The sequence below is a fragment of the Calypte anna genome, chromosome 11 (assembly GCF_003957555.1).
Source record: "Calypte anna isolate BGI_N300 chromosome 11, bCalAnn1_v1.p, whole genome shotgun sequence".
Lineage (NCBI taxonomy): Eukaryota > Metazoa > Chordata > Aves > Apodiformes > Trochilidae > Calypte > Calypte anna.
Window position 1 is genome coordinate 1,260,169 of NC_044257.1, and position 27,590 is coordinate 1,287,758.

General features: G+C 49.0%; 1 protein-coding gene across 1 annotated transcript in view; it reads right to left on the reverse strand.

Annotated features, from left to right (window-relative positions):
• Positions 1-19,762, reverse strand: part of HYDIN (HYDIN axonemal central pair apparatus protein) — a 152,317-nt gene extending 132,555 nt beyond the window's left edge. Inside the window, exons 1-5 of the mRNA XM_030457986.1 lie at positions 19,646-19,762; positions 18,349-18,474; positions 16,725-16,844; positions 11,820-11,954; positions 3,997-4,196 (exon numbers count right to left, since the gene is read on the reverse strand). Coding sequence (XP_030313846.1) covers positions 3,997-4,196; positions 11,820-11,954; positions 16,725-16,844; positions 18,349-18,474; positions 19,646-19,762 — 698 coding nt within the window. The remainder of the gene's footprint in view (positions 1-3,996; positions 4,197-11,819; positions 11,955-16,724; positions 16,845-18,348; positions 18,475-19,645) is intronic.
• Positions 19,763-27,590: the final 7,828 nt, after the last annotated feature.

A 27,590-nucleotide genomic window follows, 5' to 3' on the forward strand; every position in this document is an offset into this window, starting at 1 on the left:
GAGATGGGCTGAAAAATGCACTGAAGGTGGAATCAGATGGTTAAGCTTGAAGCTGTAGAAAAGGGAATCCAGAGAAAGGAGGCAAAGTGACACAAGCAGCACCATGCCTGGGGAATAGGGGAACCTGCAACTGGCTTCTGAATGGGCCAGAAAACAAAAAGGGCACCAGCTAAAGGAGAAATTTAAAGAGAAAAGGATACAGAGGTCAGCTGATGGGTCTCCAAGCTTAGACAAAGCTTTCATTCCCTTCTGCTCCACTAACCACCCTGCCCCTCTCATACAAATCCCACACCAAAGCTATAACATGATGCTCAGTCTGGCTTTAGCAGAGCTTCACATCCTTGGGCAGCAGCAATTCCAAACATTCAGCTTCAGGTGCTTGAGTTCCCCACTAAGGAACAGCCCACAGCCCTGCTGGATTGGAGTCTGGAAGGCTGGCACTCCTTTCTTCTAGTATCTTAGGCCATAATTCTCCATTATTGCATCTCATATTTATACTTTCAGCTCTCCAGGACAGGGAATGTAACTCATTCCTCTCCAAAGCACAGTTTTAAGCATTCTGTCATACTAATAAATCATCCAGTTATTATGTATGTCAAACAAACTAATTAGTGCCACTGAACTAGAGCTTCACTACCTGTGTTAATAAGGATGATGCTGTCAGAGGCTCTACAAGAGGGAAATGAATCCCCTAACAGCAGCAGGAGTACATCCTCTTGGGAAAAGCTCTGTAAACCTATTTGTACCAAGACAGTTGCTAAGCCATGGCTTACCACACCTGCAGAGCACTGTCTGACTCTCAAGCCAACTCCTTGTGGCAGCTGGAAGGCCAATTCTTTACTGCTGGGTTTGCCAGAACCCCAGGGTTCACCAGGAGGTACCTGAGCACCTTCTCATAGCACAACAGGCACAGAACCAATCACTGATCTTAAGAGACTCAACCACCAGTGTGAAAGTTCACAGATATGGCAGAGTCCAGAGGCACTGAGCCAACCAGCAGAGTTGGTGACATGCAGAGATGTGTCCCACAGCATGAGCCCCAGCACTGGCTGGAAGAACCTCCCCACTGCCTCACCACCCAGGGAGAAAATGGTTGGTTCAGGTCTTGGGCTGCAAAGGGACATCCTGAGCTGGCCAAGAGGAGGGAACACTCACTGGGATGGAGAACAGCAAACTGGGGAGTAGGCAATGCATGGGAGGGCTGGGAGGGAACACAACAGGTTGGTGTGAATTACACAGAGTTCAGGGATGGAAAATGCAAAATCCTGGATTTAGAATGGAATAGTGCAGGCTAGGCACTCACAGGACAGAAAACGTTTCCAGAGAAGAAGGTTCTAAGGGACTGAAGACAAGATACACTGGAGACAAGATACACAGGAGATGCTGAGATAAAGGGGCTTGGACAGCCTTGAGAAGTTGTGGCTGCCCCCTCCCCAGAGATGTCCAAGGAGATAGAATGGGACTTTCAGCAACCTGGTCCCGTGGGAGATGCCCCTGACCATGCCAGGGGAGTGGGAACCAGATGGTCTTCAGGGCCCCTTCCAACCCAAACCTGTCTGGGATTCCATGATCCTATGAAAGATAAAGGATGATACAGCCAAGTGCTGGGTCCTGCACTTTGGCCACAACAACCCCATGGGGAGCTCCAGGCTGGGCACAGAGTGGCAGAAAGGGACCTGGGAGTCTGGATTGCCAGGAAGCTGAAGAGGAGCCAGCAGTGTGCCCAGGTGGCCAAGAAGGCCAATGGCATCCTGGGCTGGCTCAGGAACAGCGTGGCCAGCAGGTCCAGGGAAGGGATTCTGCCCCTGTGCTCAGCCCTGGGGAGGCCACAGCTTGAGTCCTGTGTCCAGTTCTGGGCCCCTCAGCCCCTCAGGAAGGAGCTTGAGGTGCTGGAGCAGGTCCAGAGAAGAGCAAGGAGGCTGTGAAGGGATCCAGCAGAATTCCTGTGAGGAAGGGCTGAGGGAGCTGGGGGTGTTGAGGCTGGAGAAGAGGAGGCTCAGGGGAGACCTCATCACTCTCTGCAACTCCCTGAAAGGAGGTTGGAGCCAGGGGGGGTTGGGCTCTTTTCCCAGGCAACTCTCAGCAAGACAAGAGGGCAGGGTCTCAAGTTGTGCCAGGGGAGGTTTAGGTTGGAGATGAGAAAGAATTTCTTTCTGGAGAGGGTGATCAGGCATTGGAATGGGCTGCCCAGGGAAGTAGTGGATTCTCCGTGTCTGGAGATCTTTCCAAAGAGCCTGGATGTGGCACTGAGTGCCATGGGCTGGGAACCACGGGGGGAGTGGATCAAGGGTTGGACTTGATGAGCTCTGAGCTCCCTTCCAACCCAGCCCATTCTAGGATTCTATGATCCTTCTTTGACCTGCAAACCTGATCCAGCTTTGACACTGGCCTTGCTCAGATGATCTCCACCAGTCCCTTCCAACCAAAGTTATTCTTTGATTTTATTTTCTAAACCATCCCAATCCCATTCCCCATATTCCCCACGTTTCTCCTGTTTCCTCCACACCCATGCACATGTGTCTAGGCAGATGGTGGGCAGACAGGCATTAGAGGAACTCAGCCTGCAAGGAAGTTCCCAGTGAAGAATTCATTATGACATCTCACTGAACACAAAAGGGGAAAAAAAAAAAAAAAGAGCATTAACAGAGGAATTTCAGCATTAAAAAAAAAAAAACTGAATGAAAGTGGGGGTGACTTGAGCAGAGCATAATGCTACATATATTCAAAGCCTTAAATCATCTGTTTGAAATTTCAGAAGTTCACAATGAAATGGAGGAGATGAGAGATGCCCTCAGCTGACAACCAAAATCACATCAGTGTTTGATCTCTGTACACACACAATCCACTTACTCAGAGTTCTGCTTCTTTTGTAGTTTCCAAGTTTTGTAATGCTTCCCGTTTCTTTACTGCAAATTGGGACTGAAATATTTGACTGACAAAGTTGGGAAAATCTGTATCTCAAAACCCCTCTGAAGGCAGGATTCAACACACACTATCACTTAATAGAACAGTTGGCAAGTGCCCTGCAACAAGATGCCAGACCTCCCTGGGTATTTATTTTGGTGCTGGCTAGATCCAGAAATCTCAGAGAAAATCCACAGTGATCTGCAAGTTCCTGCCTACATGCTTTCTGTAGTAAAAAGTATCAACCTGCTTAAATAGCATCCTGCTTAAACAGCCTTGCCAGGCTTTGGTGGAAGCTCCTCTTGGACCCTCCTGTTTTACAGGAGAAAATTCTTTTTTTGAGCCCTCTTTTCCTGGGGAAAAAAAAAATGAGGCAACTCAGATGCACCAAGTCAGACAGCAGGGCTTGACCTGCTGCATTCTTCACCTCAACTCCTACACCAAGACCTCTGGGACCAAGGACCTCCCAGCTCATTAAGAGCCAACTGAGCCAGTTTCCTCTCAGATGCAGTGTCAAGAGGGCATCACCCTCTTCAGTTCAGCTCACTGGAAAACCAGTGACTGTCTTCTGAGACCAAGAGGAGCAGTACAGGCTGTCCACAACACAATTCACAGCAGGCATTTGATAAGGGGACCCACTGGGATGCTCTGTGCTGATGGCCCCCCAGATAAGTGGTGGGTATTTGGCTGCCACTGGTACTTACTTACCCCTTGCAGAGGTTGCAAGCTAACTGCTAACAGTTCCACTTGAACTGAGCTCCCAGAGCTGCTGCCTGCCATGCTGAGTCCTACACAGCCCAAGGGCAGTCAAGCTGCCTTGCTGCATTTGCTCTTTCAAGCTAACAGAATGGGTCTTGCATGATGCTGAGCAGGAGACAGCACAGCCTGGGATGCTTTGCTGCAGCCTGCAGAGCTTTATTCAAGGTTCCACCGTGCTTAAAACACTATAAAGCAACTACAAAGCCCTCCATTTCCAGCTAGAGCTGCAGTACAGCAGCTCAGAGCCTCTGGGTCCTTTTTGTTGCTGTTTACCAAGCATATTATTGCACAGGAGTGCTTTGCACAGACAGAGAAGATGCTGAGCTCCTTTACCTCTGAGTGCTGATGCTGTAGTGAGCCTCCCGATTCCCAATGTTCCGAACCAGGAGGGTTCTCTCTGTCCTGTACTTGACTGGGCAGGAGGAGAAGTTGAGCTGATCAGGGAAGTCCAGGAGAGCTCTGGCACCTATAGCTCGGATGGGCACAATAAACTTTTCCCTTTCTGTGATGCAGATGAGCTGGTGGAAGTAATCCTACAGGGAAAAGGAACAATCTCAGCACAGTACATTTAGTACCCTCCCCATGGCAGGAGCAAAACTGCTGTTTTCTACAGCTTTACCAGTGCTGTTCAATAATGTAACAGCACTTTTTACCTTAATGACCTTGCATTCCAGTAGCATGACTTGGACAGGGATGTGAGCTTGCAAAAAACTAACCCTGTTGGCTCACCTGCTCTCCCAGCACAGGGGCAGAACCAAACAAAAGGAGCTGAGGCAGATTCCTGAGCACCAAACCAACCATTTCAGCAGTAACAGAACTTGGTTCCATCACCCCTGCAGACTGTTAAAGGCAGCACGAAGACTCAAAGAGATTCAAAAGGCCTTTTCCACATCTGTGACTACCAGTCAGTCTCTGCTGAAGCTGCACACACAGATTGGTTCTATGCCAGGTGAGCCCAGGGCATCTTTGGGTTTCCCACTCCTTCTCAGAGCACTCCAGGGACAAGGTTGGGGACACACACCCCCCTTTTAAAAGCCATCTCCCTAGCCACTCACCTGGCTCAGCTCTATACCCAAACTACTCTTGAGATGTCTGACAAGCCCTGCCAATTCCATCCCTGCCCTCCACAGCCTGTTCCAGCTCTCCTCTAGACTTCAGAGTTTTTCCTGCATCTCATCTTGAATTTCCCTTTACATCTCAGCCCTGCTCTGCCTCCCTGCTGCATTTTCTCATGCTTGATGACTTAATCATCTCCCCTGTAATGTCTCTAGAATAAGTGACTTGGTGCCCATTCCATGTTCCTCCCTGAGGCAGGAGGGATCAGAAGCTGCAAATGGGAGAAGCTCCAACACCCAGAAGAGAGCAAACTCAACTGTGCCATTCCCAGGCATTGGGGTGGGTCAGGAAAGGGCCATGCAGCCCCTCCAACCCCCAGGCTCTCAGGCATTCAGCTCTAGGAAGGCCACCAAAATCATTTTACTGAGGGGTTGAGCAGATGGATCTCCAGGTGCCCTCTAAGGTTCCTCCCAACCTGAACCATTCCACATCCAGTGTGGCATCCCCTGTACTCAGCCCTGGTGAGGCCACAGCTTGAGTCCTGTGTCCAGTTCTGGGCCCCTCAGCCCCTCAGGAAGGAGCTTGAGGTGCTGGAGCAGGTCCAGAGAAGAGCAAGGAGGCTGTGAAGGGATCCAGCAGAATTGCTGTGAGGAAAGGCTGAGGGAGCTGGGGGTGTTGAGGCTGGAGAAGAGGAGGCTCAGGGGAGACCTCATCACTCTCTGCAACTCCCTGAAAGGAGGTTGGAGCCAGGGGGGGGTTGGGCTCTTTTCCCAGGCAACTCTCAGCAAGACAAGAGGGCACAAAGGGTCTCAAGTTGTGCCAGGGGAGGTTTAGGTTGGAGATGAGAAAGAATTTCTTTCTGGAGAGGGTGCTCAGGCATTGGAATGGGCTGCCCAGGGAAGTAGTGGATTCTCCGTGTCTGGAGATCTTTCCAAAGAGCCTGGATGTGGCACTGAGTGCCATGGGCTGGGAACCACGGGGGGAGTGGATCAAGGGTTGGACTTGATGAGCTCTGAGCTCCCTTCCAACCCAGCCCATTCTAGGATTCTGTGATCACTGTGCTGGAACTATTGCCCTGTCCCCATGAAACCAGCAGCAAAACTGCTGCAGCAGGGCCAGGAGCCTTTATCTCCAGCCCCTCTTATCAATGAGCTGATAAAAGCTCTGCCTCTTATCACTCACTTGGTGCTTTCAACCCCTTTCAGGGTGTCTGCTTGCTGCTTCAACTCTTGGAAGAAAGAAATGTCCTTTAGGAAATGCACACAGCAAACTCCCTGAACCAGGATCAGTTCAGATTCCTTTGTGCTTGGGATTTCCTGCTCTCATACCCACCCTCCACAAGCCTGGAAGGGATTTAAGGCATCCACAGAGCCACAGCCACTGCTTTCCCATGACAACTCACACCCTCTGCCCATCATCACTGCCTCAGCACACCAACCACCTGCTCAGGTAGAAATAACAGAAGCCATCCCATCCCAGATGTAAAAAAGAATAAAGGATGTTTTTATTTTTCCTGGCCATCTCAAATATTCACAGTGGGAACTGCAGAAGGGCTTTAGCTCCTCAGATTCAGAAGGTAAAATACCAGGAAGGGAACTGCAGCAAACAACCTACAGCACTGAATATCACATTTCAGGAGGGAAGTTTCATTTTCAGCAAGTCTTTCTGAATTAGCAATTTTGTACCCAACCTTGCAGCTTAAGCCCTCTAAAATAAAAGTTCTGGGCAGGCTCATATGAATTAAAAGCACCTTTTATCTGAGTGCTTCACATCCTGGATTGTTTAGATCCTCAGAAACTGCATAAGCAAATAAAGAATGCCATTTTTTTTCCTTTTTTTCTTTTTTTTCCTTCTTTTCTTTTTTTTTTTTTCCCCTTTGTTATTTTGGCCACCCTACTGCAACAAAGGCATTGTAAATCCAGTTAAAAGCTGTGTGCCTTATTAAGTCTTGGCACAACACACTTACTTATCTCTCCCTTCCATATGCCAGGTAGACAGAGGAGGATGCAGAGAGTTCAGATCAGCAGGGGATAAAAGAAAAAAAAAAAAGAAACCTCAACAATTGGAGATATTTGAGGGAAGTAAAAGGAAACAATTTAAGTCATTGTCATTGCCAAGATGTGAGGTGATCAACTGCAATGTAAGTAAGAGCCCAAGGAATAATTTCCCCTGAGGATGAGGCACAGGCAGCTCCATTCCTGGTGGGGGCCACTGGGACCTCCTGCCCAGCAATGCAAAGGAAAAGCTCCAGAAAGCTGAACTGAGCCTTGGGAAAGCTGCTGCCTCTCACCAGCCATGCACAGGCCCCTTGTGTGCTCAGCCCTTCCTCCAGGGATGCCCTGGGACATCATTTCCCCTGCAAAGCCTGGCTCAGAGCCTTTCATCACCTCCTGATCCAGGCCCCTCAAGTGGCACCTTGCACCCAAGCTGAACGTCAGGCCAAATGGGGGGGGAAACTCAAGGAGAGAGGTGTGTGAGAAGCTGGAGGCTCACAGTGCTCTGAACCCATGGTTCCTTTAAGCTTTTTAGAACTGAATTGCCTCCCCCTGGGAGAAAAAGGTTGCAAATTCTGTGCTGCAGCACTTCCCTCTGCTGCCAGGACACTAACTCTGGTGTGCCCTTACTTACAACCTAGAGGAACAGACACAATGAGTTTTAAACCCTGTTTTACTTGGCAACTACAAACCCTTAGCATACTGTTTGAAACCAGGTCACTAAATAAGAGAAACAAGAAAGCCTTTAAAGATTGTTGTGCTGAGTTGCAGCTTCAGGCTGTAGATTTTCATAAAATTACAACTTCATCCTTCCCAGAACTCCTCTCTCAATTTCAAGGCAAATACAGAGGGTTGTATGATGGTTCCTCTTGCCTCTCCTTTGATAAGCAGAATGTTACAAGCTCTGGTCTTCCAAGAATCACACCACTGGCATTTGCACTTGCAGCCACTGAAATGAAAGCATCTGCTTGTCTCCAGTGTCATTTCAGGCCCTTAGCAAACTCAGGCCAACGTTAATTACTGTGACAGTGATACCAACATTAGCTCTGCCTCAGTCAGATGTCAGTTTTGCTGCATAACCCATCCTAAATCAGTCACTGAATCCTTTGCAGCAGACAACTTGCAAAGCAAAGATCCTTGCAGCAGGAGGTCACAGTAAATCAAGCAGGAAAAGCTCCCTGCTGCAATCACAACATTAAGGCTGGAAAATCAGGGCCATTAAAAAGAGAGGAGAGGTGGGAGGATAAAGATTGCTTCATGTGAGAAGGGGAACCCCTTCTAGAGCCTCTCCAAACCCCCCATGGCACAGGCTGCTTGGAAATCAGTCCCCTTGCTCCAGGCTCATTTTGTGGCAGGCCATTTGCCCCCATTTTCTGCCCCTTTTCTCCTCCCAGGAATCTTCTTAAAAGTAGGAATAGCTCCTGTGTGCTTCAGAACATCTAAGAGGGCTGAACTGAATTTGAAAGGAGTTAATTTCAGTAATGCAGTAACTCCTTGTCCTGTCATATTCCCTGTTAATCAATGAGCATTAATTCAGTCTCCACTGAGCATCACTCATGAATTTTGCAAATGCTCCAGACTGAACTTGGATTGCCTGAAAAGATTGCATTGCTGCAGTGAAAACAGGGAGGGCAAACCAGAATAAGCTCTGCTGTGTTTTCACATGCTTCTTGCTTCCTCCTTCCTTTAGGATAATCCATTAATAAGCCCAAAGGACAGACAAATGTTAAGTTTTCCTTGTCTTGTTTCTATGCCAAGCTGTTCCACAAGGGTTTCCAATTAGGCAGAGCATTCCAGCCCATAATGCAAGGACACCCAGGAGCAGAGGGTGGCATGAGAACACCCACACGGTACAACCAGAGCAGTAAACCAGAAACGTGTAAATCAGAGGCAGCAAGAGTAGCTAATTGGAAATGTTGCCCAGCAGAAAAATTACCATTTTGTGTTCATAATGCAAATGCCAATAAACAAAGAGACATCTCAGCTATTTATTTCCTTTCTGACAGTCCAATCATGTGGCACATTCCCAAAGGACTGCAAAACAATAGGAAACTGCTCATTTATCAAGAAGAGGCTACATGGCACATGGCATTTCAGCCACTAACAACTCACGTGGTCCTTTTATTTAGGGCCAAATTTACTCCCTTGGAACAGGAGTGACTTTCCTGAAGTCAGACCTACCCCATGGAAGAATGGAATGAAAGCAGGAGAATTACATAAACCAACTCCACCAGAGGATTCTCTCCAGTCCTGACAGAGGGGTTTGCAGCATCCCAGTTCTCTGGGTTATCCACAACCCCTGGGGATCAGGGAGCAGCAGAGGCTGTTCAGAGGGAACACTCCTGAGCCCAGCAAGCACACAAATATTCTGCATGCAAGCCCCATGCAGGTGGCATCACAAGCCCCCCTCTTTGCTGAGGGGGCAGCAAGGTGCTGAGCCCCTCCTGACAGCACTGCTGATGCATTTCCAGCTGAGCTGCAGCACTCTGGGACTTGGCTGCCTCACGTGGCATAAAGGATGAGCCAAAACGCTCAGGTTGTAGAAAATCCTGAGCCTGCTGTCTAAACCTCCCCACAGAGCAGGGTACCCCCCTCTCCTGGTGCCCTGCACAACCCTCACAGGGAGCACAAAACCCCCAGTGCAGCAGAAAGCACCCAGGGTGTCGCTGAAGCTGCACAGAGGAGCTCCTGCTGGCAGAGCTCCCTGTGCCAGGCAGCAGCAGTTCAAGGGCAAGACAAGGGACAAAGTCCTGGCCATCAGTGCTCCTGGGGGTTATCTCACCCCCCTTCTATTTGTGGTGAGGTTCATGTGTTGCTCTGCTGCATCTCTGCACTTGAAAAGCAGCACTTTGTCCTTGGTGGGCACCAATTGCCTTCTCCCACCCCCAAAATGAATGCTAATACCAATAAATCCCATTTTAAAAGCAGCAGTGCAGTTCCCAAAGCCTTCCTCAGGGAGACTGAGCTCTTGTGTCACTTGGGTAGCATGGAGAACTGCCCTAGGCCAGCATAATTTTTAGCCTAAATATTAATGATGTTAAATAATTTTTCAGTCCCTCCTAAAGAACAGATTTAGTCACAGCTGGGACCACAGGGCATCTCCTCCTCAGTTTTAGCTATCTGTTTGAGGATAGAGCTGGTTTATATGCTGTTTGAGGATAGGGCAAAGTGCTAAACCAAATGGAAGTCAGGAAAGGGCTGTGCCCAACAAGATACTGTACCTTTGGCCTGGTGCAGAAACAGCAGCTGGCTCCCAGCTACCCCCTGACCCCACCTCTCCAGTGAACTCATGGGAAGAACATTGCTCAGAGGCAGCAAGATGCTGGCACAAAGGAGCAACCCTGCCTGTCTTGGTCTCCCAGCAATGCTTCCTCCCTTCCCTGCCAAGTCCTAAATCCTTCTGGCAGGCAGCTGAGGAGGGACTGTTTACAAGGGCACATAGGACAGGGGGGTTTAAACTGAAAGAGGGGAGATGTAGGTTACACATTAGAAGAAATGCTTTCCTCTGGGGGCAGGGAGCATCTCAGGACTTCAAGGGCTGCTGGCATGGCCGTGCCCCTCTGCTCTGGTGTGGCCTGTGCTCCTTCCCTGCACAGAGCAGCTGAGAGAGTTCCTGGGATCACAGAATCCCAGAATCATTATGGGGGGGGAAGGGCCTTGGGGTTGTTTATCCTGGAGAAAGCTCCTGGAAGAACTTAGAGCACCTTCCAGTACCTCAGGGGGCAGCAGGAAAGATCTGGGGGGGACATTTTACAAGTGGTGGAATGAGAGGGGATGATTTTAAGCTGGAAGATTTAGATGAGGTATTAGGAAAAAATTCTTTCCTGTGAGGGTGCTGAGCCCCTGGCCCAGGCTGCCCATGGAAGCTGTGGCTGCCCCATCCCTGGCAGTGTCCAAGTCCAGGCTGGATGGGGCTTGGAGCAACCTGGGCTGGTGGGAGGTGTCCCTGCCCATGCAGGGGGTTGGGACTGGATGAGCTTTCAGGTCCCTTCCAACCCAAACCATTCAGGGATACTTTGATTAGCAAGCCCCCAGAGAACAGAGTTAACCCTTCAAATCACAGCTCTGAGAACCAGGCTCACCAGGCCCCCAGCACTGATGTTCAGACCTCCAAGCAAAAGCATCCCCTGTTTGGCATGGAACAGGCACCATGGGCTCTAGGGTAACATGTCTGCAGAATGTTCCTCTTTGCTCCTACACATGCAGATGTCTCTCAAGTCATCTGCAGCACAGCAACCTCCTGCTGAGTTAAGGACACCCAGAGCTCAGTGTTCCTGTGCCAGGCTGGGTCCCTGCAATGTGCACAGCATTCCCTCTCCCCCAGCCTCCCAGCTGGATCCCAGGCAGTGTCCTGCAGGTCAGTACAGCTCCAGGGCTTGGGAACAGAGGGTATGAAGAGGCAGCATCTTTGCTCCAGCCCAGGGTGAGGCAGGGAAACAGCTGTCAAGTGGGAAAGAGAAAAGCTCCCTGAATCTCTTTACTCCTCCAGTATTGTTCATAAAATGAAACACCTACCTTGGAGTAAAGGGATAGCTGAACATCCCCTCAACACCCCTCCCTGCCACTTCCCTCCTGTTCCATGAGCACCTTCCCTCATGAATGCTCCAGAATGAGCAGGGAGGGAAGGCACAGTCCCTGGTGCAGCAGCTAAGAGCAGGGTGTGAGCCACAAACTGTACAGAAATGGTGATGGCTTTAGACATGATGTTCAGCTGTCTCTCACTGCTGTGTCCAGCATCAAGGTGACTCCAGGTTTCAGCTGATCAGGCTTCAGTTTGGGTCCTCCAAATAAAAGATCACTTTGAAACAGAGTTGAGTACTTATAATTAGTGGAGCAAACCCATAATTATGCTGCCACAGATACCAGAAAACCAACACTTTGAGAGACCATCCCCAGCAGACAGTAGACTCATCCCTGAAGCCAACAGACATTACATTAAATGCTCCAGCATCATCTTTACCATGGGGAAAGAGTTTCCCCCAGTTCCAAATCCAGTGCAACCCCACTGAAACCAGGACAGGTCTTCAAAACCCATCCCAGATTTCCTGTCCTAATGTCCTGTCCCTTGTTCCTCTGACACCAACTGCTTGGGAGCCCCAGTCTTACCTTGTTCTCCTGAGGGGTGAAAAGGATGTGGAAAGTTGAAACCATGCCAGGTGCCACCTTGGAGCTTTCATCAGAGGGGCTGATCAACCTGAAGTAAGGGGAGGTCTCCAGGACAACCTTCAGCAGTCGAGGAACCTGCAGGGAAGACATGGAGCTCTGATTCCTGCCAGTGGTGTGGGAACACAAGGAGGAAAAGCTCTGACCATGAGCTGGTGAAATGCTTCCCTCACCACCTTCCCTCACCACCTTAACTCTTGAGATTGCCCTGGTTTGGGTCAGGATAAAAGGGATTTTCTGTCTTGTCCTTTTGCTTTCAGCTCAGTCTCTTGTCAGCAGCTGCACTTGCTGAAATTCACAGCAAGTTTCTCAGGCAGTGGCTGCTCCTGGGACTGATAACTCCATGGTTATAGTTCCAGCCAGAGCCTGGTGTGCAGAGCCAGGAACACTGCTCAGCTCTGAGGAACAGTTTGCCCTCCAGAAGGAAGAAAGAGGTCCCACCTGCAGCCTCCTTTGGGGAGGAACAGACAAGAGAGATGCCAGAACTGACCAAACAGAGGATTCCATCCCATACACCTCAGACTCAGGAGAAATTGGAGGCATCAGGAGGGTCAAACCCCTTCCTGCTTCCCCTTCTTCCCCTCTCCCTCTTTGCTTCAGCATCCTGGGAGGATTCTGTCTGTTCCTCTGCCTGTGCTCCTGATCCATTCCAGCCTGGATCTGTGTGTTCCTGCCTCCAGCTCCCAACTGCTGCTGAGCCCAGGATTCCAGCCTGGACTTTCCCAGGGCTGCCCTGCAGCCTCAGTGGGGATGGGAGAGTTATTGGGGGAAAGGGGGAGGAACCTGGGATCAATTTCCCTGTATATTTGTATAGATTTAGTAATTTTTCCTATTTATCATTCCTGTTTCATTAAAGCTGTGCAGTTTAGTTTCCAACCCATCAGTCTCTCTCCCTTATTCCCTCTCCTTTCTTTGTCAGGGAGGAGAGAGAGATTAATAGAGAGCAGCTGTCACTCAGTTTAATTGCCAGGCCAGTGTTAAACCCTGACAGAGATCCACAAGGATGCACTTGAATCCATCCAAACTCTTGGAGCCATCCCAACTAGCTCCAGGCCAGAGAGAGTAAAGGCAATTTTCTCCTGCAAAGGAACCACTAAGCAGGTAAAACACCAAGCAGGATGCAGAGATCCCCATCTTCAACAGGCCCAAGGACCAGGCTTGCTTCTGTCTGCCATGCCTCCAGAGGGAGAATGCATCATGTGCAGGCAAAACACACTGGGGCAAGGAAGAAATTCACCTCCAACTCACTGGTCAGAGTGGGGCAGTCACAGTGTGGTGCTGCAGCCTCAGGTGGGCAAATAAGAAAGAGCAGAAGATCATTGTGGCCTTAGTGGGGGAGGGGAACCAAAACCAAAACCAAACCAACCAAAAAAAAACCCAAAAATTAACAACCAACCCAAAACCAAACCAAAAAAAACAAAACAAAAACAAACAAACAAAACCCATAAAAATAAACCAAACAACCAAAAAACCAAGCAACAAATGAAAACCACAAACAAACAAGCCTGAAGAGCAGGAGGGACAAAGAGACAGCCCCAGAAACAAGATAATTTAAAGTGGTCTGCAAGAAAGCAAGAGAGAAGCACAACACTCTGCAAGGAAAGGGTGATGCAGAAGATGAGAGCAGCCAACTTGCCAAGATGATGGAAAGCCAGACGACCCCCCAGGCTGTGCCTATTAATTAGAGGCTTCAAAGGCATTTTCTGCCTTGAGCTACATGACCAGCACTGACTCACAGGGAGGTTTCATTATTAAAAGCCAATCTCAGCTCTCCAGAGGTTCTTGCTGATCACAGCCAGGCAGCTGGAGTGCAGGCAAGGCAGATTGCTGGATGTTCCTCCCCATATTCCTCAGTCCCTGCAGGAAAGTTGCTTCCAGTTTCTACCCTCCAAGGATGCCACAAACACCAAGGCAGCAAACAGGTGCTTTCCACTGCATCAAAATCAACCCCCAGAGCACCCAATCTCATCTCAGAAAGCCTAAACCAGGGGATTCTGACTGACAGGCAGCTTCACTGGGAAACAACAGACCCACAGAAGGCTTGGGAAACCTGAAGAGCCATTCTGCATCACCCAATGGAGCTGGGAAACCCATGGCCAAGGCAGTCCTGAACTCCCCCCAAATGCCCTTTGGTCCCAGCAATGCCCTGGGGCAGCAAGCTCCACAAGCCAAGTTCACCCAGTCCCCTGGGAGATGAGCACATGTGGCTCAAACCTTCAGCAAAAGCCCCCCAGAACACCTCCCAAGGGTACTGAGGAACAGCCTGAAGACAAGAGAAACCATTTTACAATACACAGGCAAGAGCAGTAAGTATACAGCAAAGCACTTTGTACTTGAATAATTACAGAGCCTCTGTTTGCAAACTGCTTTGCTGATGGCTGGATTTTTATGGAGCAGACAACCCCAGGCTACTGTGAAGTCAGTATGATTCAGAGCAAACAAGGAAAGTGGTGAGAAGGCTCTGGGACAGAGCACAATATTGTTTTTCCCTAGGACATTGCCAAAAGCCAACCAAATTAGAATGTAACAACTTCTCTGGGGATTATCATCTCTGTCTTTGTGTACTCAAATATGCCAAGGCTTCTCCTTAGAGCTGTGTGACAGCACACCAGTGCTGTCCAGTGGCTGGAGTCTAACTAGCTTCAAACCTAACTCATTTGGGGGAAAATCTGACAGCTCACACATTGTCTCCCCTTTAAGGGGCACACAAATCCCAAGGTGCAGCTGTACAAGTTCATTATTTTGTACTGGGAATGGCAGAAAGGTTGATGCAGATGTTCCTTTCCACTTGAGGAAGCTTGAACAGAGGATGTTAACTGTTTGCCTGTTGGCTGGTACTTGGCAAAGGAAATATTTTGGAGTGCCACATGGATAACAGAGCAGCTGAAGGCTTAAAAAAAAAAAAAAGCAACAAACAAACAAAATCAACTCAGTGGGAATGGAGCAGAGCCATAGAAAGAGAGAAATCTAAATATATTTTAGCAAAGAGGACACCTACAACAAAGAGATCCCAAACCCAACGTGCACTGCACCAGTGTTATCCCATGGGCACCCACACTGCACCTTTCTAACAGTTCCAGGCTGAACTCCCAAGCAGGAATGGTGCAGAACTCTCCAGGAATAAGAGGGACCACAGCTGCATCCTTCCTTCCCAAAGGGTCTGCCAGCCATGTCCCTGTCCCAGCCTGTCACCTCAGGATATGTTCTTACCTCCTTTGCTGTTCCTCTGCCTCCACTCTGCCCTGACAGTGGCTTTGTCCCCTTGTTTGTTTCCCCCAGCAGGCAGAGTCAGAGGAGGTTAAATTCCCCTCCTCCTTCTGCCCTCTTCTCGGGCACATATCTTGAATTTCACTTTTTTTGTTTGTTTTTTTCCTAGCCTTTCTCTGCCTCCAGTACACTTGCTGCTGTGTCAAGAGAAACCCTTGTGTGTACAATGTTCTCTCCCAGAGCACTTTCTTGTGCTCAACTCAGCTCCTTCCCTTCTCCCACCAGCTTGCTCTTGGCACATGCTTGGTTCAAGCAAATGTTTCCCCTGATGAAATTCAAAAGGTCTCAGTTTTCCTCTTCACAGTGGAACAAAACTGCTGACATTTTTCAACTTTTCCCTTCTCAACTTTCTTGGGAAATCTCTAAATGATCAGTTTTTTCAAGTAAAGGTGAAGACCTTCAAGAGCACATTAGATGGGCTGTGGTTCTACACAGGGAAAGCAGAAAGCCACATGGTCTTAGAAAACCCTGAGCAGAACTGAATTAAGTTTAGCAGGAGGCTAAAATGGCATCTAAAGACCTCCTCCTGCTTCTGCTAAAGCAATCTGTTGTTTCCAAACACCTTCCCTGGAGGGCTAAGGCCACTAATTACAATTTACATCAGCAAAAGTGGAGAATATTCAACCCCTGTGCTTTGACAGAGAGCTGCACAGGGGCAGCTAAGGAGGCTGCAAGAAGGCAGAGATGCCCTGACAGCAGGTAAGATTGACCAGCAGCCACCAGGCCACTTAAGGGAAGAAATTCTGTTCTGTGAGGGTGCTGAGCCCCTGGCCCAGGTTGCCCATGGAAGTTGTAGCTGCCCCATCCCTGTCAGTGTTCAAATCCAGGTTGGATGGGGCTTGGAGCAACCTGGGCTGGTGGGAGGTGTCCCTGGCCATGCAGGGGGTTGGGACTGGGTGAGCTTTCAGGTCCCTTCCAACCCAAACCAGTCTGTGGTTCTGATTCTAAAGCATGAGAGCAGGTGAGAACTGCAGAGCCCTCAATATTCTCATCCCTCAAGGGCTTTCAGGGGGAAGGATGATGAAGAAAAAAGCTCCTCTATGTTAAGATACCAGCAACACATGGCCAAAACCAGGAAGAGAGCCCCCCGTCCAGGAAGATCTCCATCACCTTGCAGTAGAAAGGTGGTGAGACATTTTACTGTGGCTGTGCTGCAGCAGGGAACTGGCTCTGCTGGACAGCACATCAATCCCCCTGCTCTCCTGTCCCAGCACAGTGTCTGTGTGTCCCTTTCCCCTGCTCTCCTGTCCCAGCACAGTGTCTGTGTGTCCCTTTCCCCTGCTCTCCTGTTCCAGCAGTGTCTCAGTGTCCCTTTCCCCTGCTCTCCTGTTCCAGCACAGTGTCTGTGTGTCCCTTTCCCCTGCTCTCCTGTTCCAGCACAGTGTCTGTGTGTCCCTTTCCCCTGCTCTCCTGTTCCAGCACAGTGTCTGTGTGTCCCTTTCCCCTGCTCTCCTGTTCCAGCACAGTGTCTGTGTGTCCCTTTCCCCTGCTCTCCTGTCCCAGCACAGTGTCTGTGTGCCCCTTTCCCCTGCTCTCCTGTCCCAGCACAGTGTCTCAGTGTCCCAGTGTCCCTGAACTTACCTTGTCAGTGTTCCTCAGAGTCAGAGGCACTTCGTAGACCTCAAAGGGGACATAGTTCTGAAACACCACCTCTGATGGGAAAGGTTGAAATAAGCTCTGGTCCAAGTCAACTGCTGAGAACTGGGGATACAAAACAGAGCAGTGAAAGGTTTAGCTGAAAGAGATTCATGAAGGAGAATCCTCCACTCACCTCCAGTGAAGCAGCCTCTTGGGGAATATGCCTGCCCAGCTCACTCTAGGAAAACAGGAGCTCCCTCACCTGTGTTCTGAGCTGATCAGAATTTCTGGAGCACAGGCTCAAGCTGAGAAGCAGTTTTTGGAAGGTTTCTGCTGAAGAAGTTTCCTTCTTCAAAACTTCCCTTCCTTTAGCCCTGGGCTAAAGTGCTCACAGAGCTGCAGAGCACTCATGGAGCAAGTGAAACCCAAGACTTCACATGAGACTCCATGGGACTGCAGTTTTGGGATGATCTTTAAGACCAAGGGACCAGGTCCCACATGGCTCCAAATTTTATTTTTTTTTTTTATACAGAGCCTTGAAATGAGTATGAGAACAGCAGCCTGGAGGTAAGGGCAAAGAAAGGATCCCACTCCTTAGGAAAAACCAAGCAAGGTGAATGCTGGCTGGTGAGGAGGTTCAGCTCTTTTCTCTGCATTACTGGGCAACTTCAGACCAGACTTGGTATCTCCTTTTTCCATGAGCTTTAAATAGATGCTTTATTGCATCCTATTATCACTGTTCTATTTCATACCACTGCAGGAGCATATCTGAATATTTACAAACCAGGAAATGCTTACAGAACAGAGCCATTACTTTGAGAACACTCCTCCCTGCTTTGTCTCCCCTCTCCCAGCTGCACTGGACAGCCACAGACAGGACTCCTGACTCTTCACAGAAGCAGCAGTCATCCTGCACCACACTGCTTGTTACTTGTGCACTCATCTGATGCCTTCCCAAGCCTCTTGCACTGTCCAGGACAATCCTTACCCAATGTATTACATGTCTCTTTGCTAGCAGTCTCCTACTAAACAGCCCCACCTCAGTGATCTACCCATTTGGACTGAGTTATACAGAGCAGTGCTGTGAGGAAGGCAGTTTGAAACAGAAATGCAAGGAAACAGAGTCAAATAAAGCACATCCACTTCACTCTGCCTGGGCAGTTCCCCTGTGTAGCTAAAACTAATGGCCTAGCTGAGGGTCCCACGTGTTGTTCCAATCTAAAGCATTCATTCGGTTGATTTGGTTACGTTTTTAATAACTAAAAATTAGTTTGCAGCTTTCACAGGCCAGCACTGCCAGCCTTGAAGGGGAATCTGGCAGTGACCACAGCAAAAGGTGGCTATTTCAGCTATCTCCCAGCAGTCTGCTTTAGCATTGGTGGCTAAACTCAAGCAAACCCCTCTGATTTCAGCACAGATGGTGTCTGTTGCCTTGGTGCAGATCAGGACCTCAGCATCTCACTAGGAAAAAAGGTTTTCCCCCCATCAAAAGGGAATTCACCACCAGCAGCTACTGGGGAGGACAAAAGGACCAAGTCATTGAGGTGTCTGAGGCAAGCCTGTCACAGGCAGGCACCCTCTTCAAATGTCACATCAAACAGCAAGAAAAAGGGGAGGGAAAGGCTACCTTCTGGTGGGAGGTCTCACTCATGTCCAGAAGCTGGATAATCCGGGGCCTCCTCATCTCCTGAGTGCTGCCCAACCTCTGCTGGGTGGTGAGAGACATCTGCTTCAGGAAGGCAGAGGGAGTCAGCTGAAATGCAAAGCAAGAGCTAGAGGAATGCCTTTGTTTAGAAAGGCTTTTCTTGTTCAAGTGCCACTGATAAATAATTTGTGATCAGCAGCAGCAGGCTAGTCCTGTGGAAGTCCCATAAGGTACCTGCTGAATTATTTAGGATCAGGAAATTAATGATCTGGAGCGGAACACACATGGCTGCAACCAAGTGGCTCTGGCCCATCAGCTGCTTCATGATTTGATGTGACATGTTTGGGGATTTCTGCTCTTGGGGCATTTTTTTCCCTTCTTTAGTTTTGCTGGGTTGAGCCAGTGACCTTTGAAGAGAGCAGGCAGGAGTTCTCAGAAATCCCCTAACTCCATCCTTGCCCACTCTTCACAACCAACCTGCATGTGGAGATGTCACTGCTGGGTGAAGCAGAGGCAAGTGCTGTGCCAAGGCTGATGTGGAAAGGAATGGGTCCAAGTTTTACTTCTCTTTTTAATTAGCATTTGTTTTCTCTCTGCTCTGACCTCACAGACCCCTCCACAGAAATACAGAGAGAGATCTCCTTGCCAGAGCCTCAGTGCTGGGTCATTTCCAGCCAAGCAGTCAGCAAAAGGGACATTTGGGGATGGGATGGAAGAACTGCCCTGACCCCACTGCTGTCTGCAGGGCTGGGGCTGTACTCCACACAGGATGTGACACACAAGAACTGGGTTGGAACCTGTTCTGCAGGGGACCAGCCACATCTCTCAAGTCTTTGGGTAGAATTTGAGCAGCCCACCACGTGCTGGAGGGAAGCTCTGATCAGGGCAGCCCTGGCAAGTATGTCTGCATGAGAGAGGCTCCTGCCCACATCAAGAGGGAGGAAAAAAGGCAGCAAAAGGCAATCTTTTGGTGGGAGGTTTCACTCAGGTAGAAGCAGACTCATGCTTCAGCTACTCCATCCATTCATTTAACTGGGTTTCAGTGACACATCCAGGCAAGCCCCTGGACTGGCCCCGAAGCAGCACACAGGTCAAACCCCACTGCACCTTGGCAGCCACTTCCAACAGAAGCAATGGCAGCCAGGAGGTGGGGAAGTGGTGTCTGGAATCACAGAGCTGCTGCACAGCAAGGGGGAAAGGCAGAGGGAGGGGGGATAGACACAGGGGGGTGGAGTTTTCCAGCCTTACCAGCACCCACCTGGCCAGAGCAAGTACTTACAGTCACAGGCTCCTCTGGCTCTCTGACCAGCTTTGGGTTATGAGGTGCTGCCACTTTGCTGGGGAATCCAGACTTTTTGGAAGACTCCATGGATTGATGGGGCTTACGAGTGGCCATGGCTCACCTGGAAGAAGCAACAGGACTTTAACATCCAGAATCCCAGGCATGGCAGACCCAAAGGCTATGTGGGGGCAGGCCAGAATGCTTCCTGAGTGGAGAACACAAGCACTCCCTCTCTCTGTTTCATTATTAGACCATATTTAAGTGGCAGACTAAGTAGTAAAACCCCAGAACAAACATTCCCTGAGCCCAAACTGAGTCCTTCAGCCTTTTGCTGTGGCTGCAGTCCTATGAGACACAGACACACACCACCAGGGTCTGCTCACTCAGCTCTCCTTCTCCCTCCTCCGTGGCTTTTGGAAGCCCATTTAAATGAAATTATTAACCAAATATCCAAATTGTCCTTTACTACTCTTTAGAAGGGCTTTTTGGTGGGAACAGAAGAAAGGCAGATGTCACTGAGTTGCTTTGTTTTGCAAGAGCAGCTCACCAGACATCACTGTGCACCTGACCCTCCTCAGTGCTCAGGACATTTGGAGTAACCTCAAACCCAAACATGAACAAACTGAGACCCCTTTCCTATTTGGCAAACCAAATATCCACCCAGAAGGAGCCTGGTGATGTTTCTGACTAATGGACCATAAGAGGCCAATATTCTGATTCAGAACTATAGTTTCTCAAGGCTAATTTGGTGATTTTAAGTGAAAAAAAAAATTATTCAGCAAATATGACTCCTTCCAGGCATGAAATTACCCCCGTGCCCAAGAGCATTTCTCCAGGGAGAATGAGGGCCCTAAATTTCCTTTACTAACACCCAAACTCAAGGTTCCCTACAGGCATTAGAGACTGTAACAGCAGAAATAAAAGCACAAAACCATTAAAGGAAAATGAGCAATAAGCTCAAGTACAAATGCAGCATGTGGGAAAGCAGGGCCACTTAAGACTTCATCCTAATGGCAGTTCTTCTCCAGCATTCTTATCCCACTGGATTAACATGGGTTAACAAACCAAAGCAGAACTTTGGACCAGAAATAATTTTCACTGCCCCCTCTGACAAACTAGACCAAGGAATATATGGATTTGCCAACTTCATTTTCTGGGACGTGAAAGAACAGGGCTCTCCTTACCCTGCTCTACTTGAAAACTTTGCTCCATTCTGACACTGAGCTTTTCCTCCAGCCCACAACATCTTCTCTCTGTGGCCTTGCTGGATACAGCAAGACACCATCTATAAAAAGATGACCCTGCTTCTCCTCAAGCTGTACCCACATCCTGCAAGCCAGGCAAAAACTTCATTCCTTTCCTCTCCAAGCAGCTTCCACACCCGGGACCCTTTCTAGTTTCAGAAAACAACAAGGTTGCTGTTTCCCTTGTATTTATTTCAAGAAACACAAGAGGCCAGGACTGTCCTATGGCCAGAAGGACATGCTGCAGCAAGAGCTATGATTTAAAGCTGGAAATAACTACATTTCAAGAGAGAGCTCTAAGAGGGATGATATAACATTAATCTGCATTTCAATGTTTTTATTACTGGGTCTTGAGAACAACTGGATTATTTGTTCCCATTTTCTAACTGTAATTCCACTTCACTTGAAATTAATCCTGTTCTTCATGCCCACAACACTCATTCCCAGACAGTTTCCATCCCCCACACCTCCATCCCAGTCTTACAGATCCCCCTACTACCCACTAGCCCAGAAATAAGGCACTTCCACAGCCCTAAGGCTCCATTTTCCCTACAGCCTGCAGGAATCAGCCTGTCAGAGTAGGAGGAAAAGGGCAGAACCAAGAAATCAGCCCCATCTCCCTGTAAAGGCAGGAAAAAACAGCAGCCAGGACACAGCACACCTCCAGCCCCCCCAATTCCTGTCTGGTGGGGGGAGATTTCCCTCTTTCCCTACCCTCAGACAGCCCTCTACCCACCCCAGAAACATCATGAAGGATTGAAATCACCTCTCTGCTTCAGGCTGGGGGCACAGATAGCTCTGGCACCTCAGCTTTGGGGTTCAGAGCAAGAATGCCCAGAGCCTGGGCTGAGGAACCAGCTGTTCCCAGACACCACAGGTAACACCACCTGGAAAAGCAATGAAGAAATAAGTCCAGGGCTGGAGCAGAAATTCCTGATGTGCCTCAGAAAAGGCAGATATTTCAGAGCAGGGTGTCAAGCTGAAGATTCCCAAGGACACCCAAGCTTCAGCCTCCTCCTCAAAGCTCCCTTTACTCCAGTATCTACAGCCAAGCTGGAAGCTTCTACCATCACTGCTAGCTGCATGGCCATTTTAGAACCCATTAAAAAGCCTTCTACCTGCTCTCAGAGCAGGTATATAGTCAGATCTTACCCAAGTACCACACAGCTGCTGCATCCCTGCTGCTGCCCCCCTGCCCAAACTGCCAGACACTACCTTAGACACAGAGGACCTGGGAGAAGTCCCTTGGGGTGTCTGCCCTGCTCCCTGGGGGCTGTTAACAGGTCCTGGCCAGGGAGCTGTTGGTGTGACCCTGCTGCCAACAGCACAGCAGTAACTGTCACGGGGCTCCTGGGAGACCATGGGGACCTGGAAAGCAACTGACAAAGTCCCAGAGGACTTTGGGATGGGGCTGCCCCCAGCTCCTCAGCTGTCACAGCCTTGCCAGGCAGAGCAGGAGGATCTGAGCAGGTCCTCAAGGAAGGAGTTCAGAGTTTGGCATGAGTCTGCTGCTTAACTCCTCCTGCTCTGCTGCAGGGAGACACTGAATCTGATGCCATCCTATAATCTCAGGTTGGAAGGGACCTCAGGGATCATCTGGTCCAACCCTTCTGATATTATTGTTTATCTGAGATGTCCCAGCACCCCATGGAGCTGAGACTTCCAACTTTCCCAAGTGGGGGAATCCACCCCTTCCCCTGGGAGACCATTCCAGTGTCTGACTGTCCTCAGGGGGAAAAATTTCCCTCTTGTGTTCAGTCAGAATCTCCCCAGGAGCACCTTGTGCCCATTGCTCCTCATCCTGTCCATGGGACTCCTTGTAAACAGGGAGTCTGCATCTGCTTTGGAGCTGCCCTTTAGGTACTGGAACATCCTAACAAGCCTTCTCAAGCTGAACAAACCCAATTTTCTCAGCCTCTCCTCATAGGGCAGGTGTTCCAGTCTGCTCTCAGTCCACTGCACTGAATAGGCTCACAGGATGTTGCAAGAAGCTTCTCATCCTGTAAGCAGCATGATAGGAAAAGCCCACTAACCCATGAAAAAAGGGATGGTTTACCACCTTAGCCAGTAAGAGAATTCTCTTCACCAAGAGAATAGATGCACATCCAAGCATTTGTGGGTCTGGGGCTTCTTCAGCTCTAGGCTAGAGCGGAGACTGCTTTCCACCTCAGACTTTCTCAGTATCATACTTGGTCAATGTGGTCTCTGCTAGGGCAGTCTGAAATGCCACTGGACTGCCCTGGTGAAGTTAAAAGCCTTGCAAATTGCTGCAGTCCAGCTCTTGCTTAAACATCTCCCTCTGCAGTGAATGATTGCAGCAGTATTGGAAGGAAGGCCTTGGAGTAGCATTTGTTACTGTTCCATGAGAGAAATTAATGTAGACACTGCAGACCAGCTGATCATTTCTTTAAGGAGGAAAGAAAAAGTTTCCACTCTGACTTATAAAGCAAGAATTGGATTTCTCTTTTGCTCACCCAGGGAGGGCTCCAACCACACCAATGCAAGAGAGAGCAGGCAAAAAGCACTGTGGGGCTGCACAATGCCTTTGGGGGTGTCCTCTGTTGGTGAAAACCCAAGAGATGAGCCTGTTCCAACTAACTGTGCAAGCACACAGCACCCAAGGACACCCAGCTTGCAAGGGCACCTCATCTGCCAGGGAGCTTCACACCTCTGCAGCACAGCAGATGCTATAAACAAAAGCTCCTCACAGACTCATGGCCACAGGCAAACCAAATCCTCACATCTGGGAGCAAGGAAACCTCAGTTTGAAAACCAGCACTGGTTATTTGGGAGTTAGAAATCCAGCCAGAGAGAATCTGAGCCCTGAAAACAAAATGGCTCTGCAGCCAGTCTATAGAAATTCACCCCAAAACATCTCCCCCAGGGTGCCCAGCCACAAATAAGTGAAAACTGGAGAGCACAAGGAAAGAAGTCTCAGATGTGACACCCTTGTGTGCCCGAGGCACCAAGACACAAGTGCTGTTAAGGAAAGGGACCTGGATGGTGGATGATGGTTCCTGTCTCAGCAGGCAGAACTTGGAGACATGAGGCAAGGTGAGACTCTTTAAGTCCCTCATGTTTGATGTGAGATGCACCCACAGAGCTGCCACCTTGTGCTCCTTCCCCACAGCTCCCATGCCCTAGAAACAACGTTAGAACCTCACCTGGTGAGGAAAGAAGTGATTCCCACCTGCTGCAAGCAAACAGAACATCTAGAGCCCAGTTTCATGCCCAGAGGAATTGCCAGAGAAACCTCAGGCACTCAGCAAGGCAAACTCCTGGCTGCAAAGTATCTTCATGGAACTGTGTGGCAGAAGTGACACAAAACCCATGCAAAGCCCTCAGCACCCTGATGCTGGTACCTCAGACTGCTCCCAGCAACCTCAACACCCCTGTTCCCATGCTTGGTCCCTGTCACTGAACTCACCATCTACTTTTCCAGCCCAAAACATTCCTGCCCTCCCAGACAGATGGAGGGGACCAAAGCCATTCTTCAGTTCTGCTTGTCAGCCCTGACAAGGTCACCTCCACATCTCCTGGCAGTGCTGCATGGAGAAAGACAGTGACAAAAAGCCTGACCTGGGGGGCTAAAAGCTAGGATGCTGAGGGCTAAGGAAAAGCCTTGCCTGGGGGCTCTGCTCTCTGGATTACAAAGGCTTTTAGCTAATGACTACTTAACATGCAAGGGATAAGCAGTCACCAGAGGGGAAAAAAAAATACCATAGGCCTAGATCACCTCCAAAATAGAGGAAAAATACTTGATTCCTCACATGAGCTCACAGCTCCTCCAGATTACTTACTTCAGGCTAACCAGGAAAAAGGGTCTGCACAGGATCACCCACTACCAGGTGATCCTACCTTTGGCCGTGAGCTACAGGAGAACTAAAGAGAAATACCTTCATCTCTTCAGGGCAGCAAAACCTTCAAACACAACCTGGCTCCCCATAAAGGCCAGAGCCATACAGCCAAATCATCTGCAGGCACACGGCAGGGCTTCACACCAGCTCCATCCTGCCAGAACCTGGGAAACACAGAAGGCTCAACAGCACAAACACAGGCACTGAGGGGCCCTTCAGTGCCTGGCAGCTTGGCAGAAGCTGTGCTGAGGAGCAAGTTGATGTGAGCACTTGGGTATGGCCCTAAAGCATCCAAATCCCTTTGCACATATGGCCAACAGTAGAACTGAACAGCTCTCTGGAGATGCTGCGCTGAGAAAGACAGGAAATTCAGAATAAACAACAAAGTTCTTAATGGACATTAGGAAAAAAAAAACAAACCAACAAAACAGAGGTTTCACATCAAGACACAGCTTCATATCCATACAGCCCTTGTGGCCATGTGCCAGTGCCCTTATTTCAAGGGACCCCACCTCACTTGTGCTGAAGCAGCAGCCCCAGCCTCTGAGCTGGCCTGACACCAGGCAGTCACCCTCCACCCTGCAAGGCTGGGGATGGATCAGGACACAATTCCCAGCCTGCACAGCCACAGACTGGTGGCTGAACTTGGCTTCAGGATACACAATTCATCCTCTTCCTTCCTTCCACAAAGATAAACCATCACTTTCTGGAAGTCCTTGCCTAGTCTGCCTTTCTGTTACACTTTGCTGGAAGAGTGAGACAGGAGATCTGTTAATGGTGAAGATCAGAATGCTATTGAACCATTTTTGTTCAGCTAAATCATCCTGCTCCCTTCAGGCTGAAGTTGCTAGATCACATTTCTTGCCTAGAAATCACCTGCTTAGCATTAATTACCACAGAAGCAGCATCTCCAGAACGCAGCTAAAGCAAAGCAGGACCAGCCTCATGCCCCTCCAGACCACTGCTAAGTGCCTGTGTGCCTCACCCAGGAAGCCTCACCTGCCACCTATATACTCCAGGCCCTCTGTTTTATCACTTCAGTACTTTCATCCTGGAATTCACTGCAAAAGCTCTACCACAGCTGAGATAATTAACACGTGCCTTCCTCTTATTTCTTTTAATAAACTTCAAATCTCAGCTGACTCAAAGGACCAAGCTGCCTTCCCAGGGCCTGCTGGAGATTCCTCAGCTCCACGTGCTGTAATTTACAACTTAAGCGCCTGCCTGAAGTATTTACAGTATTAATACAGAAAATATTATTACTGTTTTCCCTCTCCCAGCATCTGTTCTCTGCTATCCTCCTGGCTTTGCAACTTGCATCAAGACTCCCTTTTGATTTACTCTTTTTTCTGGCACCCAGACCACATTAGATTTTTGTCAGCGAGTGACTTTGGGGTGGAAAAGCAGAAACCAGAGGACTATTAAGGAACCCCCAGGTCAGGCCTCAAGCTGCCTCTCACCCAGCACAGGAACCCCCTCGGAGACAACCGCATCCTGAAAATTCACCCTCGCCCCAAAAATCCTAAAAAAATAAGCAGCTTTCTTGGAGGGAAGGCAGGAGGAAGGAGGGAGCACAGCCTCTTGCCAAGCAAGAGCTGTTTGGGAAGGCCGAGGCTGCCCTGCCCCACACCCACCCCCCCCGTCTCTCCCCCTCCTCACACCAGGGACTCTCTCAGCACCCCTCGGAAGGGCAAGGGGGCTCCCCCAGACCCCCCCAAACTCCCCAGCTCTCCCCTCAGCCCTTCCCTCCTGAGGCCGAGCACCCCGGGCACCGCCGGCCTCCATCTTCCAACGGGGAAAAGGAGGGGGACACACACACACACAGGGCCCATCCCCTCAGCAGCGGGGTCCCCAGCAGCCCCCACCTTGCCCTCTCCTCTTCGGGGGACGCCGAGTGAGCGGATCCCCGCCGGTAGCTGGGCTGCTGCCCTCTCCTGAAGCCCCAACACAACCATGGCAACAGCGGGGACGGCGGGAGGGGAGGAGAGGAGAGGAGAGGAGAGGCCGCCTCAGGACACCCCGCCTGGCCCCGCGTTGCCTGCCCACTGCCCCCCGGGCGGGATCAGCCCTCGCAGGAACCAGGCGGGAAGGGGAGCGCAGGAAGCGGGCAGCGAGCCTGCCCCCAGCACGGCTGGACCCGCACCCCCAGCGAGCAGCGCGGCCCTGAGGAGAGCGGCAGGGAAAGGCTGAGTGAGGGGCTGGGGATGGAGCAAGGTGTGAGGAGGGAAGCGGCACCGTGAGACACCAGGGGGGGCTACAAAGGATAAAAAAAGATAAAATGAATTAAAAACGTTTTTAAATTAGAACGATTGTTAAGATTTTAAAATGAAAAATTAAAAAAAAAATCAAAGTTTTCAAAAATAAAAAGTAAATCTTGTTGTAAAATTTCAAATTAATTCTTTTTCGTTTAAAAATTAAAAATAAAAAATTGGACATTGAAAAAGTAAAAAAAAATTGTAAAATTTTAAAATGGAAAATTAAATGAAAATTTAAAAAAATAAAAAGTAAATATTGGTTAAAATTTTAAAAATTATTTTTAATTAAAAAATTAAATATTTGAAAATTAAAAGATAAAATTAAAAATAAATTAAAATTTTAAGCATTAAAACATTAAAAATTAAAGACCTAAAAATTAAAAATTAAAATATAAAATTTTAAAAATTTTAAACATTTAAACACTAAAAATTAAAAATTAAAACATTAAAAATTAAAAACTAAACCATTTTAAAATTTAAAATTAAAAATAAAAATTTAAAAGTTTAAAATTAAAAATAATTTTAAAATGTGAATTTAAAAGTTTTAAAATTAAAAAATTTAAACTTAAAAAAATCTAAAATTTTA